The sequence below is a fragment of the Euwallacea similis genome, chromosome 1 (genome assembly GCF_039881205.1).
Source record: "Euwallacea similis isolate ESF13 chromosome 1, ESF131.1, whole genome shotgun sequence".
Lineage (NCBI taxonomy): Eukaryota > Metazoa > Arthropoda > Insecta > Coleoptera > Curculionidae > Euwallacea > Euwallacea similis.
The window spans coordinates 6,724,055-6,742,158 of NC_089609.1; the positions used below are offsets into that span (position 1 = coordinate 6,724,055).

At 33.1% G+C, this 18,104-nt stretch overlaps 3 protein-coding genes across 3 annotated transcripts; 2 read left to right on the forward strand and 1 right to left on the reverse strand.

Moving 5' to 3' along the window:
• Positions 1–1,193: 1,193 nt before the first annotated feature.
• Positions 1,194–3,339, reverse strand: LOC136408678 (uncharacterized). The gene is made up of 5 exons (XM_066389806.1): positions 3,121–3,339; positions 2,503–2,673; positions 2,215–2,394; positions 1,955–2,137; positions 1,194–1,632 (listed from the first exon to the last, which is right to left on the reverse strand). Exons 1-5 carry the CDS (start codon positions 3,289–3,291, stop codon positions 1,339–1,341), a joined length of 999 nt encoding a protein of 332 aa, XP_066245903.1. The 5' UTR covers positions 3,292–3,339; the 3' UTR covers positions 1,194–1,338.
• Positions 3,340–5,458: 2,119 nt separating this feature from the next.
• Positions 5,459–16,616, forward strand: LOC136413444 (uncharacterized). The gene is made up of 5 exons (XM_066397005.1): positions 5,459–5,613; positions 14,893–15,093; positions 15,158–15,322; positions 15,386–15,550; positions 16,365–16,616. The coding sequence occupies exons 1-5, from the start codon at positions 5,566–5,568 to the stop codon at positions 16,614–16,616; spliced, it is 831 nt and encodes a 276-aa protein (XP_066253102.1). The 5' UTR covers positions 5,459–5,565.
• On the forward strand, positions 10,439–11,404 carry LOC136412881 (uncharacterized). The gene is made up of 3 exons (XM_066396122.1): positions 10,439–10,557; positions 10,681–11,079; positions 11,135–11,404. The coding sequence occupies exons 1-3, from the start codon at positions 10,541–10,543 to the stop codon at positions 11,235–11,237; spliced, it is 519 nt and encodes a 172-aa protein (XP_066252219.1). The 5' UTR covers positions 10,439–10,540; the 3' UTR covers positions 11,238–11,404.
• Positions 16,617–18,104: the final 1,488 nt, after the last annotated feature.

Here is an 18,104-nt window from a genome sequence, read left to right on the forward strand (position 1 = left end):
GTGCCCGTAGTTTATTTCGGCATGTCCGTAGTTTTTTTTACGTATCCATAATTTACTTTTACGCACCCTCAAATTATTCTTCATGCACTCGTGGTTAATTTCTACATATCTGTAGTTTATTTTTTCCTTGCCCCCAGATTATGTAGGGACCAGTAACAACCTCTTAAAGCACAATTCGACCTAATCTTAGTTCACCTATAAATGTTGTAAGATATTTGCTATATTTGATAGCAATAAGGCGTAGTATCTGTGATTATGTGGGAAGAATTTATAAGTGAATATAACAGATTCCCTTGGTTTTGCCATTCCAAATATATAGAGTTCATCACCATGTCCGTTTGTTAAAGTATACTAGAGAGATACGATTTTGAACAGTCCGAAACGAAACTCTCCTCCGAAGAGAGGACTCAATTTTTAAAATGATCTTCTCTGGGGTCTGACTTATTGAAAGTAGTAGGAGAACGAGGATACATCACTTATGAGTTGCCTAGGACTCGATTATTCATGACCGGGAGAAAATAGAAAAGAAATTGGTGTGAGGACTTTCACGAGGAAGTGGGACCTGGACTAGGATTTGGAGAAGGTAGAGGTGAGTACCTAATAATAGAGGATTTAGAAAGAGTAATGGGAATTTCTACGTATTTTTCTTATTACATTTAATATTTTATTTCATACATTTCTTAAACGCTGCAGAATGGAAGGCAAGAGCAAAGTCTAGAAAGAAAGGAAAACTGTCCGGTGAGAAGTCGACTTTTCTGAACCGCAAGGTATTGCCTCAGAGCAAATACATGAACTATCTTTATTCTTAATCCAAAGTTCGAAGGATCCAAACTTAAGAAACACAAAGAAAGAACCATCATTGGAGTCACAAATTTATTGGTCATATGGAAAATTGCCTTCACCAAAATGTACAGGTATTCAAGTAAGAAGGATAATATGTTAATAAATTGTATTTATTAATTATTTATTTATGCAGTAATGGGCGTTGAGAATGCTTAAAAATCGTGGTAAAACATAATATAGGTTCTCTGGAGGATAAGAAAAGTATGTCAAACCATTAAAAATTTTAATTAAACACTATGTTCCAGATGATTTTTTGATCACGACTACAGGAAAAGTTGGAAAAGGGCATTCTAGGGTTGGGTGATTATATATAAAAACACAACTAGTCTAAAAAAAGAATTCTTATATTTTTTAAATTTCCGAAACGTTGTTGATTTTCTGTTTTGGAATAGTCATTATTGAGTACATAACAATGATCGATCGAGTAAAATAACTTTAATAGGAAATTTATTCAAAAACTGTAACAAATATGTCCTTTGATGAATATGAATTTAATCAATTACCAGCACGTGACATATTTCTCCCGCAAACAGTATATTTATAATTTTCATCAATCTCGATAAATTCGTAAGTTAAACCGAAGTGAAAGAAGTCACTAATGTAAGCTCCTTCTGGATAACCCTCTATAACCATAAACGTCAAATTGGGATATTGCTTCTCCAAGTCTTGCCTCATCTGTTCGGGTACATTATCTCTGGAATTGCTCTCCATCATCCTATCCACTAGCGACTTTAAAGCACTTTGAATTATTTGGTCTTCTGGTTGACCCATTTCCGAATCTACCACTCCCTACAGAAAAAGTCCATTCGACGTAGATATCGCTTTTCATACTTCATAGTTTTTCAGATAGTCACAGAATTGTAGTTACAGATACCAGGATTATAGCATACAATGTGTCCCAAATTCTCTTTCAAGCTGTTTAAATGGGAAAAGTTTTTTCCCAACGAAGAAATTCCCTTGAAGGGATGAGACGCTTATTATACGCGAGTCAACACTATACTTTCTCCCATATCGCCCCAATGCATGGAAGATTAATTTGGGTCACACTGCCATAAAAAAAAAACATTAAATCTATTATTTGGGACTACGGGTACTCTTCGGATGCACTTACAAATAATGCTGGTTCCACGGTGGACTTCGATTTTATAAATTTCTTGTTCTTGTCGAATACCAAGTAACTGGAGACAGGCGCCGTTTGGCCCATAGTTCTTCGCTCAAAATCCTTATCAACTTCTTCCTTTGTACTAACAACAATGGTTTTGTTGATAACATAAAAGTTATCTTCAACTGTTGCCTATCGTTAATGGGATTTGAGTTTCCATTTTGCAGGTTCATTGAGTTTACTTTGGATACATATGCAGGATCACTTACAAGTATGTGGTCGTTTAAATAAAGCTGGTGCGTAACGTGCCCCTCCTCGTCCATTTTATGGACAATCATCTCCATATTCAGTCCTATCGAAGAAAGGAACGAAAATAAATCACGCACTTCTATGGAGTCTTCTATTGCATCATCGGCCATATTTTCGTTGGCCACTGATGATTCATCTTTCTACAAATTAATTTAATGGGAATAATCTATTTCCTGATCCATTGCTGGAAGACAATGTGTGCCAGTAAAAATTCGCAGAATATTTAATAAATTCAGAATAAAATTAACCTGCTTATTAGGGACGGACAGTTCAATGGTTCTCACTTCCTTTAGACTTCCATCTTGGCTGTAAATGTTTTGCGACCCCATGAAAGTTATGTTGGATATGTCCATTCTCTCAAATTCTTCCATGAAAGTCATGATCGCTTCTTCTTTGTTATCCAAATATTGTAAACGCACCTGTGAGAATTAAAGTACATATTTCTTAACGTACTTCAATGGATGAATCATGCTAATGAATCGACAACTGATTTCCTGTTAAATATGTATCCAAAGTAGCATATCAAAAACTTTAATAATAATAACTGAAATGGATCATGGACTAATTGGTATTTTGGTCTTTTTCCTAGTTCGGAACGTTCAGGACGACCCAAACAACCAAGTCATTCCGCTAGGATTAGCAAGGACATAATAATAATTTTTCTCCCAGGGAGTCAAAGTGAATATTTAAACCCCGGGCAAGCGTGAACGTTATGGCCGCACAATTGGAATGATTAAACTGCTATGAAATTAAATTACATTATTTTATATACGAGTGCCTTGTCTCACTCTCTTTTTCTAATATGTCTATTTACATCTGTTATATTGTCATACATATTAAATAGAAAAATGTTAAGCAAATTTTACCATGTCTTTGAGGACCATCAGAATGTTCTCCAACTCGTTACTGCTCGAATTATCCTCTTCAGAGCCCAATACTTTTTTTATTTGATTTACATTCGAATCTCCTTCTCCTTCGACTAGAGAACTTCCTATAGCTGTAAGTACGAACGCAAATAAATAACTTGTCATATTCATTTCACTGCTAATTTTAGAAGCTGCGAACACTACACTATGAGGGTAAGAAGTCAGAAGTGGAATCTGCCTGAGAAATGGAGATTTTTTTTTAGTATTGCAATATCTGATTAAAATAATTTATATGTATCCTGTGGACGGATACAAAATATTGATTAACCAAAAATAGGGTAATTTTTATACTGAAAAAGATCCCCACCTCGGATTTAACCACTTTTATCTGAAAATGTTTTTTCAAATATCTAGTACCCTCATGTATTGTGTAGTAGATATTGCTTAAAATACAGCGATCTTTCGGACACTATATACATAGAGTCTGAGATTTTTATATGATGGGTATAGATATTATATAATTACTGCTATGACCTGTTTGACTTCATTAGTTGATAATCTCTTACCACTTTATTATGAGTAGAAATACTAACTACCCACCGAGTTATAGGGGGGCCCAAAACGCATGAGTTTTAAATTATTGTAACTGTTGTCACTCAATTTTTTTATGCATATTTTTCTTATTATATCTGTTATGTTTTCCGCCTGTCTTAATGTTAATTTTTTACATTTATTTTCAACATCAAATGCGGAGACAAGTTCATATGGGAATAACGAACGATCAAAACAAAAACATGTACGTTATAGTCACAATCTACAGAACCATTTAAAAATTCTATTTTTTAATTTAGAGAATTTAAAAAAGACGTTTTAATTTTTATACTCGAAAATGCCTGCAAATACAAAAAAAAAACAGGCATAAGGGGACATAAGGGTAAAGCATAATAGATTTAAATGTTGAAGTCGGAATTGTGGAGTGGTGAATTATTTTTAAAAAAACTGTGGCGTAATGCAAAAAAGGTCGGGAGGTAAGAAAGGACTTTACCGGTGAGAAAATATCAATTTGTATATTTTTCCAAGTACTTCATATTGCTGAAGATGTAAAACATAAGAAGTTACGTGTGCTCCAGATTTGAGCAAAAGGTAAAGACAAGAAAAATTCTTGAAAGTCTACCGACGCGTGCAATTGTAAATAAGAGTTTCCCTATACTTTTTGAAGTCAGTAACATAGGAAGTTAAAATTTGATATCAAATAACTACTGAGCAAATGCTAGATTTTCACATAAACGTCAATGTCAAAGAATGATAAATGACAGTTGGAGGCTGACCTGAAAAGGATATGCAAATGGGATAATTCCCCTCCCCCCCCCCCCCCCCCCCCAATATTTATTATTACATTTTTGGAGTCAACTCAATATTTCAAAAGTCTTTCATCTAACACGCCCTATTCGGATTTTCACCTATTTGCGAAATATCTATGTTTTAAATTTGATTCTTTTTGCACTTTGAAAACTGAATATCTCATGAAGTACTAGTCGAAATTGGTATTAGAAGCATAAGAAATGATAAGCGAGAGAACAAAAATATTGAAGTATTAACGATTTGCTTAATTTTTAATTAAATGTTAAATATCCTAAAATGGGATAATAACGGGCAAGGAACTGAGTTAGATTATTAAAATGCATCAAATAACAAATAATTGTTTTTCACGAAATCAGGCTTTTCTCTATTTTAATCTATATTTGATTTCTAAATTTAATCAATTTATGCTACTACATCTCAAAAAAGATTAGTTCAGATTAGAAAATAGTAAATGTTTAAAGTACAATTTGTAGGTATAGTTATAGATAGCTAATGAACTAATGGCGATGCAGTAAAACGTTTATAAAAAATGTCAGAAACAAATCCTACTGCTAAGCAACGATTTTATCTTTTTTCTGATTTCATCCTGCTACAAAATACCTAAATAGCGAATACATTGTGAAGATTTCATTTTTATCATTTATTGCACATAAATTGTTACTTCTGTCCCACTGTGCGCCACGGCGGCGCCGAATGTTACTTTCTAAATTTTAGCTTTAAAAATCTTGTTTCCATGAGAACTGCTCGGTTATTCCTATTTCTATGAGATGATAAATTGTACTTAGCACCTAATTATTTCTAATGCACAATCCAAAAATCTAGAATTAATTTCTTAAACATTAAATTAAGTAACTACTGGAATTATTAATAAGTAGATAAAGATAAATCCTCCAGGGATAAATAAGGAATAACAAACACAGATAACCTCTTTGATTTTTTCGAACATTTACTACATTATTATTATCAAGAAGTATTTCATTTTTTATTGTTACTGTTCAAAGTTGTTTGTTGAGAGTACACTTGGTGAAACCTATTAACACTAAATAGTTTTCAGAGAAGCGATCTGACGAGCCATTCCTCCAAATGGACAGCAAAATTTTAGTTATAATATGGCTTTTGACATCATTGCTGGTAAGCTCCCTATTCTCTCTGCTTCTTTTCGTGTCTTTGTAAAAGTTGATTTTTTGCGACAAGCCAGGAAGTACGCACTTTCTGTTAAGTTTATCTACTTAATAATAATGTTTTGCCGGTGGAAACCGAACGGTTTACCTAATCTAAGGCATTGGAAAAACTACTTTCTGATCGCTATTGATCTGTGTTTCCAACCCCTTTCTCTGCGAAGTAACCTTTTAAAACTTTGAATAATGTCAACAAAGTCAAGAACTTTGGAAACAAATTTCACGTACACAAACAAAACAAAATTAAATATAAATTATAAAAAACATTTAAAGCATAAGCTAAAGCCGGCCGTAAAAAAATGTGTGCGGAAATTGATTTAGCAGGAGTTTCCAAGCTCCCAAACCTCGCTTAAGCCTTGGCCTTAAATATACACTACTTTCCTGTCTTCTAACATAAATAACTATATACAGTGTGAAAGCTTTAGATGGAACAGTCCATATAACTAAGATGTCGAACATATGCGGCAAAAATCTTCGGACACGTTGATTTTCATTTTTTCTTGCAGTTTTTGTGATGGTAAATTCATATATACAGGGTAGTCCAAAAATCAGGTACGACCACCAACATTGTTTTTTCAAATACAAACACCTATTTTTATTTCATTTTTGAATTCTACGCAAAATTCTAAGTGTGTTTCATGTACCATGTCGAATACCTAAACGCAACAGGTCTCGAAAAATTTACGAAAAACTAAAACTTTTGATTTCCTTTAAAATTTCTTTGGTCCTGAAAAGGACGGATTTAATACAAAATAAAACAACAAGCAACAATTGAATTAAATGTTCAAATTGGATCCCACCTAAGTAGTAAGTCGGCCCCTTCAGCACACAGCTACTTTTTAAGGAAAAACACCCTGATTTTCAAGGCTAAACAGAAAAGCGCAAAAAACCGTGAAAACACCCCGATTTTAAAGGTATATTTTAAAATTAACATTTTTAAGGAAAAACACCCCGATTTTCAATGGTAAACAGAAAAGCAGAAAAAATCGTGAAAACATCCCGGTTTTATAGGATAAACAGAAAAGCAGAAAAAATCGTAAAAACTCCCCTGTTTTAAGGTATATTTTAAATTTCTCAATCAGTTGTGTGAAAAATCAGAAGAAGATAAGGTGTCAACCGAAATGGTTGACACCCCAGAAAATGACCAAGTCTTTAAGGTCATTTAAAAAATATAGGAGTACCTATACATATTTCAAGTATAAATTCTTTCAGTTAATGAAAGTATGAAAATGTGTAGCATACAGCATACCTTAGGTGAATCACAGCCGATTAATTAGTTTTATTATTTGATCGATAAGACCACATTTAAATCCAAAAACTGTCAAGTCAAATTTATCAGATTTAACTACTGTATTCGAAATATCATCAAATTCATAAAACATTTTATCTTTAAAGAAATATAAATTTCTATATCTGAATGCTCTGCTTATATTTGGAGGTATTCCCGCAAATAATTCTGAAATAAGGCCGTTTTTCTTTGATCTAAACAAACACTCATCAAACTCAATATACAAAACTTTATCATAAAATATATATGTTTTTCCAGAATAAGTTCTAAATATCGCATCAATTCTTTTTCCTTTTGGTATTCCTAAATTTTCAATAGATTGACTATTATATCCATTTTTAACATTAAAACTTGGAAAATCAATTAAATAATATAAATTTTTAACAACTATTAAAACATCACCTGAAGGTCTTTGATAAATATGCGAAATTTCTTTAAAATCATCTGGTAAAAAATATAAATAATCTTTAATTAATTTCGGTTCTTTATCATAAGTCATGTCTTTTAAGTTGACTAACCAAACATATTTCTTATAACAAATATACATATGATGATTTGCAATTAAAAATGTGTCAATTTCTTTATTAAAATCTCATAAATTCACCATAGGCTCATGAGTCGAAGACGAATTACCAACAGTATCTTTTACTCCGACTTCAGGGACGCTTTGCCAGAGTTTGCTTACAGTAGGTTTAACTGTTGTTGTTGTTGGTATTAATTCATATTTTAATCGTTCAGGTCGTCCATATAAATATTGAATTGCCCACATATAGTCTTGAGTTAATTTATCAATATCACCTTTATAATAAGCGTACATAATTGAATTATTATTAGCAGAATGTTCAATACCTAACGTGTGTCCGATTTCGTGTAATAATACTGTATAAAAATTAGTCTGACCGTCAGTTGTATTGCCCGATTCACCAAAATACCAATTTTCTGATTTATCAAAATGAATTCCTAAACATTCATTATTATTTGGAAAGAAGCCATGTGCTAAGACATTACCTTTTCCGTCAAAACTGCTAGAACATATTCCTTTTTGACACCGTGAATTATGATTATGTTGAAACAGCGTATTAGAAAATGAAATAAGTATGTCCGGTTTAACACTATTGTAATTAAACTTTAAATTTGAAACAGATTCCCATTGATCAAAGGCTTTTTGTGCTAATTCTTTTATCTCGTTTGTAGCTAACGAAAAATACCATTTAAGATTTGTTTTATTCCATTTTTGATAATGAACTCTATAAGCTGTTGGATTATCTTTAACGCCACATCTAGATTTACTGATAAATGCAAGTGTTTTTTGATTTAGTGTTCCATCAGTTGGTAAATTATAGAATTCTTGAAACCTTATTGATGCTTCATTGGTATGCAAAGCACTAGTCAAAGACGTTTCTGTTAATAATGATCCATTACTCTCTAAATACCCAAATTGTTCTAAATAACTTGTAATATTAATATCATCTGAACTTTTTACAGTAGTGAGAAATAAGAAAAGAATAATATATTTCATTTATTAGAGTAAATATCAAATTAAACAATTGGAATATCTTCAAAAATAATTATATTACAAAAACAATCTTCGCATAATCTTTAGACTTGAAGATCATATTATCTCTTTGTAGAGACACTCTTTGTTTTTTATCAAGAAAATATGAAACAGCGTCATATAACTCATATAACTTATTAATTTTTGATGAATCTGAAAATAAGTAACATCGGATAAATATAACTTCAACTTCCTTCTACAATAAAGAATAATTCATTAGTTGAACCAACATCATCCGATTTACTTATAGCAGTAATTTCATAGCACTTATCAACCTTTAAATCAAATAATTTAATTTCCGTTTAAGTGGACTTTTTCTAGGTATTTCTCTTTGTTATGTGTAGTTATGATTCTTACTTTATTCTAAAATATTGCGTTGAAAACGATATTAAACCTTTCTGCGTATATAATGGATCTAAAATAATGTTAATGGAAATAAAATCAATTAATTTAAGAATTATTGATAGTAGTAATTTTATTCAAGGACCTTTAAAAAACTTCCCCAAAACATTCGGTCTAAAAGAACTTAAAAAAGGTTATTTTCCACATTTCTTCAATACAACAGAAAATCAGAACTATATTGGAAAAATACCTGATACAGAATATTATGGTGTTAATTCTATGAAACCAAAAGAAAGGGAAGAGTTTTTAGAATGCATAAACAAAAAAGAAAAGAAAATAATTTGTTTGATTTTAAAAAAGAACTTTACGAATATTGTAATTCTGATGTTGATATATTAAGAAGAGAATGTTTTGAATTAAGAAATCAGTTTCTAGAAATTGCGAATATAGATCCTTTTAGATATATTACTATTGCAGGTGTTTGCTTGGCTATATATAGATCAAAATATATTAAGAAAGATACAATAGCTGTTGTTGATAATCCGAAAAAAGATCAATATTCTCAACAATCAATTTCATGGTTAAATAGTTTTCATAATCCAAATATAAAACACGCATTAAACAATGGTAAAGTGAAAATATGTGGATCAAAAGTTGACGGATTTGATAAAAAGTCCAATACTGTTTACCAATATCACGGGTGTTTTTGGCATGGTTGTACTAAATGTTATAGTTCAGATTTTATTAATAATAAGAATAAAACTATGGAAGATCTTTATGAGAAAACAATAGAAAGAAGCGAGGAATTAAAAAAAGCTGGTTATAACTTAATAGAAATGTGGGAATGTGAGTGGACGAAGTCAAAAGGATATAACAAAGAAATGAAACAAATTGAAGAAGAAATTAAGGAATTGGAAGAACTTAATCCTAGAAACGCATTCTTTGGAGGAAGAACGAATGTAACAAAATTGCGCGTTAAGGGGAAGAAAATGAAATATATAGATATTTGCAGTTTATATCCAACAGTACAATGTTACGATGATTATCCAGTTGGACACCCTACTAAAATATTCAAACCTCGTACGTATAATTCAGATTGGTATGGTTTAATAAAATGTGCAATTTTACCACCAAAAGGTTTGTATCACCCCGTTTTACCTATTAAGAATAAAACCAAATCTGGTGATGAAAAACTAACATTTCCATTATGTCAATTGTGCGCAAAATTAAATAATCAAAAAGATAAATGTTCTCATACGGAATCTCAAAGAATTATCAGAGGAACCTGGTGTACCAACGAAGTAAAAAAAGCAATTGAAAAGGGTTACAAAATAATAACTATTGATGAGGTTTGGCATTTTTACGAAAAATCATCAAATTTATTTAAAGGATATGTGAACTAAAGAACTTTTAAATAAAATAGAAACAAAGGAATTTGGTTTTGTTTATGATAAGAGAGTTATCCTGGAAAATTTTGATACAATATCGTTTGGTACATTTTAGTCTAAATGGTACTTTCTTGTCGTGCGGTTGGTACAAAACGTTTCAGTTTAAAAGAGTCTGGCAACGCAGAGTAAGTGACAATTGACACATGTAAACAAACGTAAATGTGTTTTAAATTTTTAAATTTTTAAAAGGTCCTAACGTTCTTTATTTTTTTATCAACATTTAATAGCTTTCTATAACTAGAGCAACATGGAGGATTATTATCGGTAAGTAATATTGAAATATGTTGCACGATATGATTTTAAATTTCATTTAGTGAGGTTAGGTCGATTATCGCAAGTGATTATTTTTTGCTGGTATAAGTTGCATTTTTTATTATATCTTTTTAGTGATTTCAAGCCATCAGCTGCATTAACAGAACTTCGTATTATTCAAAGAAGAAGAAGAAGACAGAAAATGGTTGACACAGCTACCATTGGGGATGGTGAAATAACTATGGTTAATAGAAATCTATTGAAAACATATAAGGGAAATGTAACTGTTGTGAGAATTCAAGATCAATTTCAAGTTGAAGTAAATTCTTGTGGCAAGAGACAACTGATAGTTCCATGTGAGGAAATAATAAGTCGCAGCGTACAGAATGAGACTGTTATTTTACAGTTTAAAGTGGATTATGTGTGGGAAAAAGGTATTTTTAAGTTTCATGATAATGCACAGGCTGATGTCTTCAATTCCAAATTACCATCTATTACCAAACTCATATTCACAGACCACAATTCGACTGTTAGGCAAGAAAGTTAAACAGTAGTTTAAACTCAGTTATTTCTAACATCTTATTTGCAGTTCTGACACAGACTTTGATGATTCTGGTAATGGGAAATCTGAAGCATTCAAGAATAACTCATTTAACTCAGATACTCCATCAGTTGAAATAGAAGAGTTATAAAATTTGTTATAAAGTTAGTCAGTTAACCCAATTTATAAACACAGTTTTTTGCATAAATTTTCTTTCAAAATCGTTGTCTACATGAGTTTGTATAGAACGCCTACTGTATGTGTTCTGTGTTCTGAGGGAGACCTTATAAATTTTGCACTTTTTGAGTTACCTTGAAAATCAGGTTGTTTTTTCTTAAAAAATGTTAATTTTAAAATATACCTTTAAAACGGGGGTGTTTTCACGATTTTTTCTGCTTTTCTGTTTACCATTGAAAATCGGGGTGTTTTTCCTTAAAAATGTTAATTTTAAAATATACCTTTAAAATCGGGGTGTTTTCACGGTTTTTTACGCTTTTCTGTTTAGCCTTGAAAATCAGGGTGTTTTTCCTTAAAAAGTGGCAGTGTGCTGAAACGGCCCACATATTATGAGCCATTTGTTTAGCCTTGAAAATCAGGGGTTTTTTCCTTAAAAAGTAGCTGTGTGCTGAAGGGGCCTACTTACTACTCACCTACTTCTTGACAATAAACAAGACAATGAATAAGCTCCTGTTTGACATTTCGAAGCATTGCTGGGGTAATTGGTCTTATTTCATTACGGATTCTTTCTTTCAAAACTTCAATAGCTGCTGGTTGGTTAAAGTACACCTTACTCTTAAGATAACCCCATAGAAAGTAATCTAAAGGTGTGAGATCAGGTGATCGTGCCGGCCATTCAATTACCCATTGTCTCCCAATCCAGCGTTCAGGAAAAATGTCATTTAAATAAGCTCTAACATCAACATGGTAATGAGGGGATGTTCCAACGTGTTGAAATCATAAAGTATCACTGGGAACATCAGGATGATTATCATTTGAATATAGCTCAGCAAGAGCAGCAACAAGATCTATGAGTAATTCTATTAGGTCGTGTAGTATGAAATGAGTAGATTCTCGAAATGCCACATTCAACTGCGAATAACTTCACTCTAAATCTATATTTGGACTTGATTTTTTTATGTGGAAAAGGCACATTCTTCCTCTTTCGATCAGAGTTTAAAGTGTTAAAAATTATTGAAAACTTTTATTTTTATAAAAATTTTTGTGCAGCCATGCAAAATAGTGAAATTCGTGTGTTAATGAAATATGAGTTCCACCGTGGAACCACAACAGCTCAGACGGCTCGCAATATTAATGATGTGTTTGGTACTGAAGTCACTTCACAGCAAACAGTATCTCGTTGGTTCATGAAATTTCGTTCTGGCAATTTTGACCTGAACTAACCTGAACAAATGAACCACGTGGACGACCTGAAACTCAAGTGGATAACGATTATCTGAAAGCCGTGGTGGAAGCGAATCCACGTCAAAGTGCAAGCGAATTATCGTTAATATTCAGTGTAACCAAAAAAACAATATTGACTCATTTGGCTGAAATTGCTGGAAATGGAAAAAGCTGGACAAGTGGGTACCGCATGAGTTGAGCGACATACAGAAAGAACGACGTCTCGAAGCTTGTTCTTTGTTGTTCTTTGTTGTGCCGGTATAATAACGATCCATTTTTGAATCGGATTGTTACTTGTGATGAGAAATGGATCCTATATGACAATACCAGACGTTCATCGCAGTGGTTGGATCAAGATGAACCACCAAAACATTGTGCGAAAAAAAATCTTCATCAAAAGAAGCTTATGGTGTCCGTTTGGTGGTCCAACGCAGGTGTCATCCATCACAGCTTCATGAAACCTGGTGAATCGATTACGGCTGATGTCTACTGCCGACAACTGACCGAAATGATGAGGCAACTGACGGTTAAGCAGCCAAGATTAGTCAATCGAAGCGCACCGCTATTGTTGCACGACAACGCTCGGCCACACACCGCACAAGTCACCTTGGCCAAGCTACAGGAGTTGGAATTGGAAACTTTTCGTCATCCACCGTATTCACCTGACTTAGCACCCACTGATTACCACTTCTTTCAAAATTTGGATAACTTCTTGGTAGGGAAAACATTCAACTCCGACGAGGCTGTCAAAGCTGCCTTCTAAGAGTTTATTGACTCCCGGCCTGCAGGCTTTTACAGCAGGGGAATCACTGAACTTCCCGTTAAATGGCAGAAGTGTATTGATGATGGTGGTGCATATTTCGATTGACAATAAAAACATTTCATATGAAAAAAAAATAACTAAAGTTTCAATTCGATTCTACTCATTTCATACTACACGACCTAATAAATACTTTTCATCCGTTAATGTTCCATTAATGAAATAGGGTCTTAAAATTCCGTTGCCAATTATTCCGGTCCAAACATTTATCTTTTTTGGAAATTGAGTGTGGGCGTCCATCGTCTAATGAGGATTCTGGGGCGCCCAATCGCAACAGTTTTGTTTATTGGCTGTACCGTTAAGTGTAAAGGTAACTTCATCAGAAAAGATAATACAGTCGACAAAAGTAACATCAGTATTGCACCTCTCCATCATGTTAGCACAAAATTCAATTCTACGATCAGGATCATCTGCATTTAACTCGTGGACCAACCAACTCGTGGTAATTTGTACGGATACCATTTATAAGTTTTTTAAATATTTCAGAACAGAAGTATGGCTGACATCATTATTAACAGCCACTGCTCGCGAGATATTATGCGGCTTTTCTTGTAGCTGCAATAAAACGTTTAATTGCACTTCTTCGAGTACTTTAGACCGGTGCTGTAAATTGGCTCTAACATATCCCAGTTCAGAAAACTAATTTAAACTTTTAGAAACTGTGGAGTGTACTAAAGGACCATCAGCTGGATATTTATTGTTAAATAAAATGCATACTTCTTGATGTGTACGTCGTCTATCTCTACATCCTTTCATAATCAGAATTTGGATTCTCTGTTTTTCTGTTAAATGCAATAATCAAAATGCTGCAAATTTTGCAATAAATCAAAAGCGACGAAGAACACTACTTGGCATAAACAGAAACTGAGCAAAAATAAACAATAAAAAAAAGACTTGCGCGTTCGCGCTCAAATAATTCCTACTTGATCAGACACTTTTTAGGACACACGGTAAATAAACAACATCAACAATGTTCAATCGTAAATTTCCCGAGACCTGTTGCGTTTAGGTATAGGACTTTGTACTTGAAACACACTTAGAATTTTGCGTAGAATTCAAAAATGAAATAAAAAATAGGTGTGCCTACTTGAAAAAACAAAGTCGGTGGTTGTACCTGATTTTTGCACTACCCCGTATACATGAGTTTACCATAAAAAAAAAACCACAAGGAAAAATAAAAATCGACGTGCCCGAGGATTTTGGCCGCATATGTTCGGCATCATAGTATATATGGACTGTTCCATCCAAAACTGCCACACCGTATTTTTACGGCCGTCTAGTGAATGTGCACTTTCTACCACAATTGTTGGTGGTAAAAAATGTTTTACGTTACATCCCCGAAAATGGGTTAGCAGGGCTCTCCAAGATGCCAGGCATCGCCAACGCCTCATCATGAACTTTACTTGGCTTGCACTGAAAAACACTACTTTCCGGTCTTATAACGTAAATAACTATTCGCTTGTTTTTTTCTGTTCTGCAAAGGACAGGAATATTTAGTTGAGAAGTTTCTTACCATTATCATTATTAATCATATGTTGTGTATTTTAACAAAAACCCCAGAACTGCCATGAAGTTTGAATATTAGATCGTGGATTCTGCGTCTGTAAACAGCGACAGCAGCGAAGAACAGCAACGACTTAAATCACTGGGGAGTATAAAAGAGTTTGTTCGCATCGTGGACAAATACAATTTAAATGTGTCAGTGATCAGTTCCCACAGAGAATATGCTCACAGAGGGTGGACCAAGGAATCAATGTCTATCACATGGCATATGCCTAGTAATAAGGTAGATATAACGTATTTTTGCAAGTTGTTTTTAACATGAATTGTCCTCTGGAACCTACTGACAGCAACATTTGACTGAGCCCACGTTGGACGATAACAAGCAGAAGCAGTATTTGGAAAAAATGGAAAAACTTGCGGTAAAAGAAAACTGTGGAGCTAGAATCAGGGTCATACCAATTAAAAATGGCGAGAACCAAGAGGACAGAGCAGCGACTGTTAATTCAAAATATGTAAGAGTTTCGATACTTAAATTTTTTGATCTTTGAACATAATTTAGCAAAGAATGGTTCTAGGTAATTGATTCAAATGGATACGACTATTTAACCACCTACAGAAATGGATTGTCAGGGTTTCAACTCCCCATAAACGAGACTTCGGAAATTCTGTACAACTATATTATCGATAATCCGGCCAGTGATGGAATAGCTAATATTCAGATCGTTACAGGCAATGTAGTGGTAAGCATTAAAGATTTTGTGGAACCTCAAAAAATCAAGAGTGCTTATGGCTATGCTTAAACAAAGTTATGCTTATGGCTATGCTTAAAAACAGTTACGGATAATTGACAGATAAACAGTATTTGAAACCTGTCCAATTCGCCCTTTTATCAACTTTGGCAATTTTTTTCTTTCTATTCGCAATTTCTTATGCCACTTATGTGTCAATAAACTAGTAAAGAAGTTTCTAATGCTATAATTTACAACAGTAGAAATAAGCACAGACCTAATAAGCTTGGGTCAAATCACCATAACAATACCGAATTTCTCCGCTATCTATTCTTAAATTACGATCTTCTTTATGCTTAATAACCATAAGTGCGCTGAGGAACGATCAGCACATAAGCAGAATTGTGATAATTATAACGGAGTATTATTTTTGGGGTCCCAACAATTCTCATATATTATTGTATGTGAATTTTTAATGGAATATTAAAATTATACATAGTTCAATGGAAAAATTTAGAAAAAATATCGACCACATTCGGCTAGATTGGAACCAGCCACCATTAGCTGCAGATTTTTCTATCGCATTAATCACTGCCCACGAAGCCATTAAAAATTCATGTATCTTTTACAATTCGCAGTTATCACTCTTAAGTAATTATTGAATTTTCATTAATTATTATTAACATTTCTTTAGTTAATAGCATTTGTAATGGAATAATTGTTTAATCTCAGTAGAAAAAGAATATTAAAGAGAAGCTTAATAAGACTTTAGTCGCGCTCATAAACATTTGTTCTTATAATCATTTAATGGCAATACTTTTATTAGATTGAAGATGTTGACGTTACGGAAGACTTCCCACCAGAGGTTCTGAGAGAAATCAAGAAAATCGTTCCTAAACTTTATTTATCCACGGATGAAAAGGATTTACTAGCCCGATTAATTGGTGAACGCTTAGACAAGACTTTTAATGCTGATTACCAAATTCTGATAGGAGTTAATAAGGTGGCCATAGGGAAAAGACCTTACGCGCATTTGTTCGTCGGTGGGATTAGCATGTTCCTTTTCAATCAGCAGTAACATTTTGTTAGAAGACATCTTTTTATTCTATATTGTATCCACGATATGAATGCTAGCATGAAGGGTCTCGTAAACGTCAATAGAAACAAATTTGATTAAATTGGAAAGTTCACAATTTTGGGGAGTAGTGGAAGTATGGTGAAAACAGATATCGAAAATGGTTTCTTTCGAAAACCTTTCAATAAATAACATTAGTGTTTAAATGTTCATAAAATATTTTATTAACATCTTATACACAAAACTAGGCATGATAATTTAATCAAAATAACGAATGTTGAAAAAATTAACGCATATACACGTTTTTAATTACAAACGAGTAAAACTTGAGGCAGAGCTTAAGCGTCGGATATCCAACGTCCAGTATCCAGAAAATCACTTCCCTATTTGATTTTGGTTAGATATTTGTCATCGTCAGAAAGAAACAAACATACAGTATTTTTTTCCTAAATTTTGCAGCCCTCTTTAGATTATTCTAGCGCTCAAAAAGTATCGCATATTAAATCACATTTGAAGCACAATTTTTATTGCTATCTCCTTTTTTTGGTATATGATAAGGAATTGCCGTGGAAAAACTGCACTGGGCTCTTTTCATCTATAAATAACATGGGGAAAAAAGAAAATCAAAATTTAGGAATTCCAGTTTATAAATAAAAATCCAAAAGTGATTTAGAATTTCTACTTCCACCATTTCATTGTTACCTGAATTGTGCAACTTCTAAGTATCCCATAGCTTTTACTAGAATCCTGATCTTATCTTACACTATTCAAAATTGAAACATTTTTTCTGTTATTTTTTTATCCATCTATACCCTTAATAGAAATAAAATTATATATATTAAGAAAAGTGTATTTTTAATGGTCGTTGTCCGCATAAGCAGCTTTACAGCAACTAGAATTCTATGAGTGCCAAAGATTTCAAAGTTCGAGTCATTGGCACCTATATTCATCATGTAGCTTGGATTTTCTGCGTGTCGTAAAGTGCCATATTTTCAGGATCCACTGTCTCCGTAATATTATAATTCAAAGACTAGACACACAAGTAGAAAGAGGATTTCTCAACTAATTGTTCGGCCATCAATCAGATACTCAAAGCGTCAATGTATTCTATTCCTATCATCGGTTTGGTCTTTCGTAAACCAAATTCTTCAAGGCCTACAAGCGTAAATATCCCAATATCTCCGATAGGTAGGTATCTGCTGTATCAAATCAAGGAGCAAATCTGTTAGTTAATTATTTGTTGTGTACTTTTTATTTGCTAATCGGTAAGTCATAGAAATTTCCTAAAGGCCGGATAGTGTGGAGATTCCCAGAAGCATCTATCCACCAAAAACTTCGGGATACTTAGCAAACATACTTTAACGACCCGAAACCGTCTCTAAGGGATATATCTTCAGTGTCTAGGAGGCGTTAAAATTCTTCTGTTTACAATTCTACAATTACAAATGATCGTCATCTTTCAAGGGCTGAGTGTTTATTGCACCCCTATTA

What these genes read in the sequence shown, in the direction of transcription:
- LOC136408678 (XM_066389806.1), bottom strand. Translation starts at nt 3,291, where the DNA reads ATGAATATGACAAGTTATTTATTTGCGTTCGTACTTACAGCTATAGGA. An exon ending in TGATGGTCCTCAAAGACATG is followed by an intron (nt 2,674 to 3,120) that starts GTAAAATTTGCT and finishes TAATTCTCACAG; the next exon opens with GTGCGTTTACAATATTTGGA. An exon ending in TGTCCGTCCCTAATAAGCAG is followed by an intron (nt 2,395 to 2,502) that starts GTTAATTTTATT and finishes ATTAATTTGTAG; the next exon opens with AAAGATGAATCATCAGTGGC.
- LOC136413444 (XM_066397005.1), top strand. Translation starts at nt 5,566, where the DNA reads ATGGACAGCAAAATTTTAGTTATAATATGGCTTTTGACATCATTGCTG. An exon ending in GGCTTTTGACATCATTGCTG is followed by an intron (nt 5,614 to 14,892) that starts GTAAGCTCCCTA and finishes TTTGAATATTAG; the next exon opens with ATCGTGGATTCTGCGTCTGT. An exon ending in TCGTTACAGGCAATGTAGTG is followed by an intron (nt 15,551 to 16,364) that starts GTAAGCATTAAA and finishes TACTTTTATTAG; the next exon opens with ATTGAAGATGTTGACGTTAC.
- LOC136412881 (XM_066396122.1), top strand. An exon ending in GACCACAATTCGACTGTTAG is followed by an intron (nt 11,080 to 11,134) that starts GCAAGAAAGTTA and finishes TCTTATTTGCAG; the next exon opens with TTCTGACACAGACTTTGATG.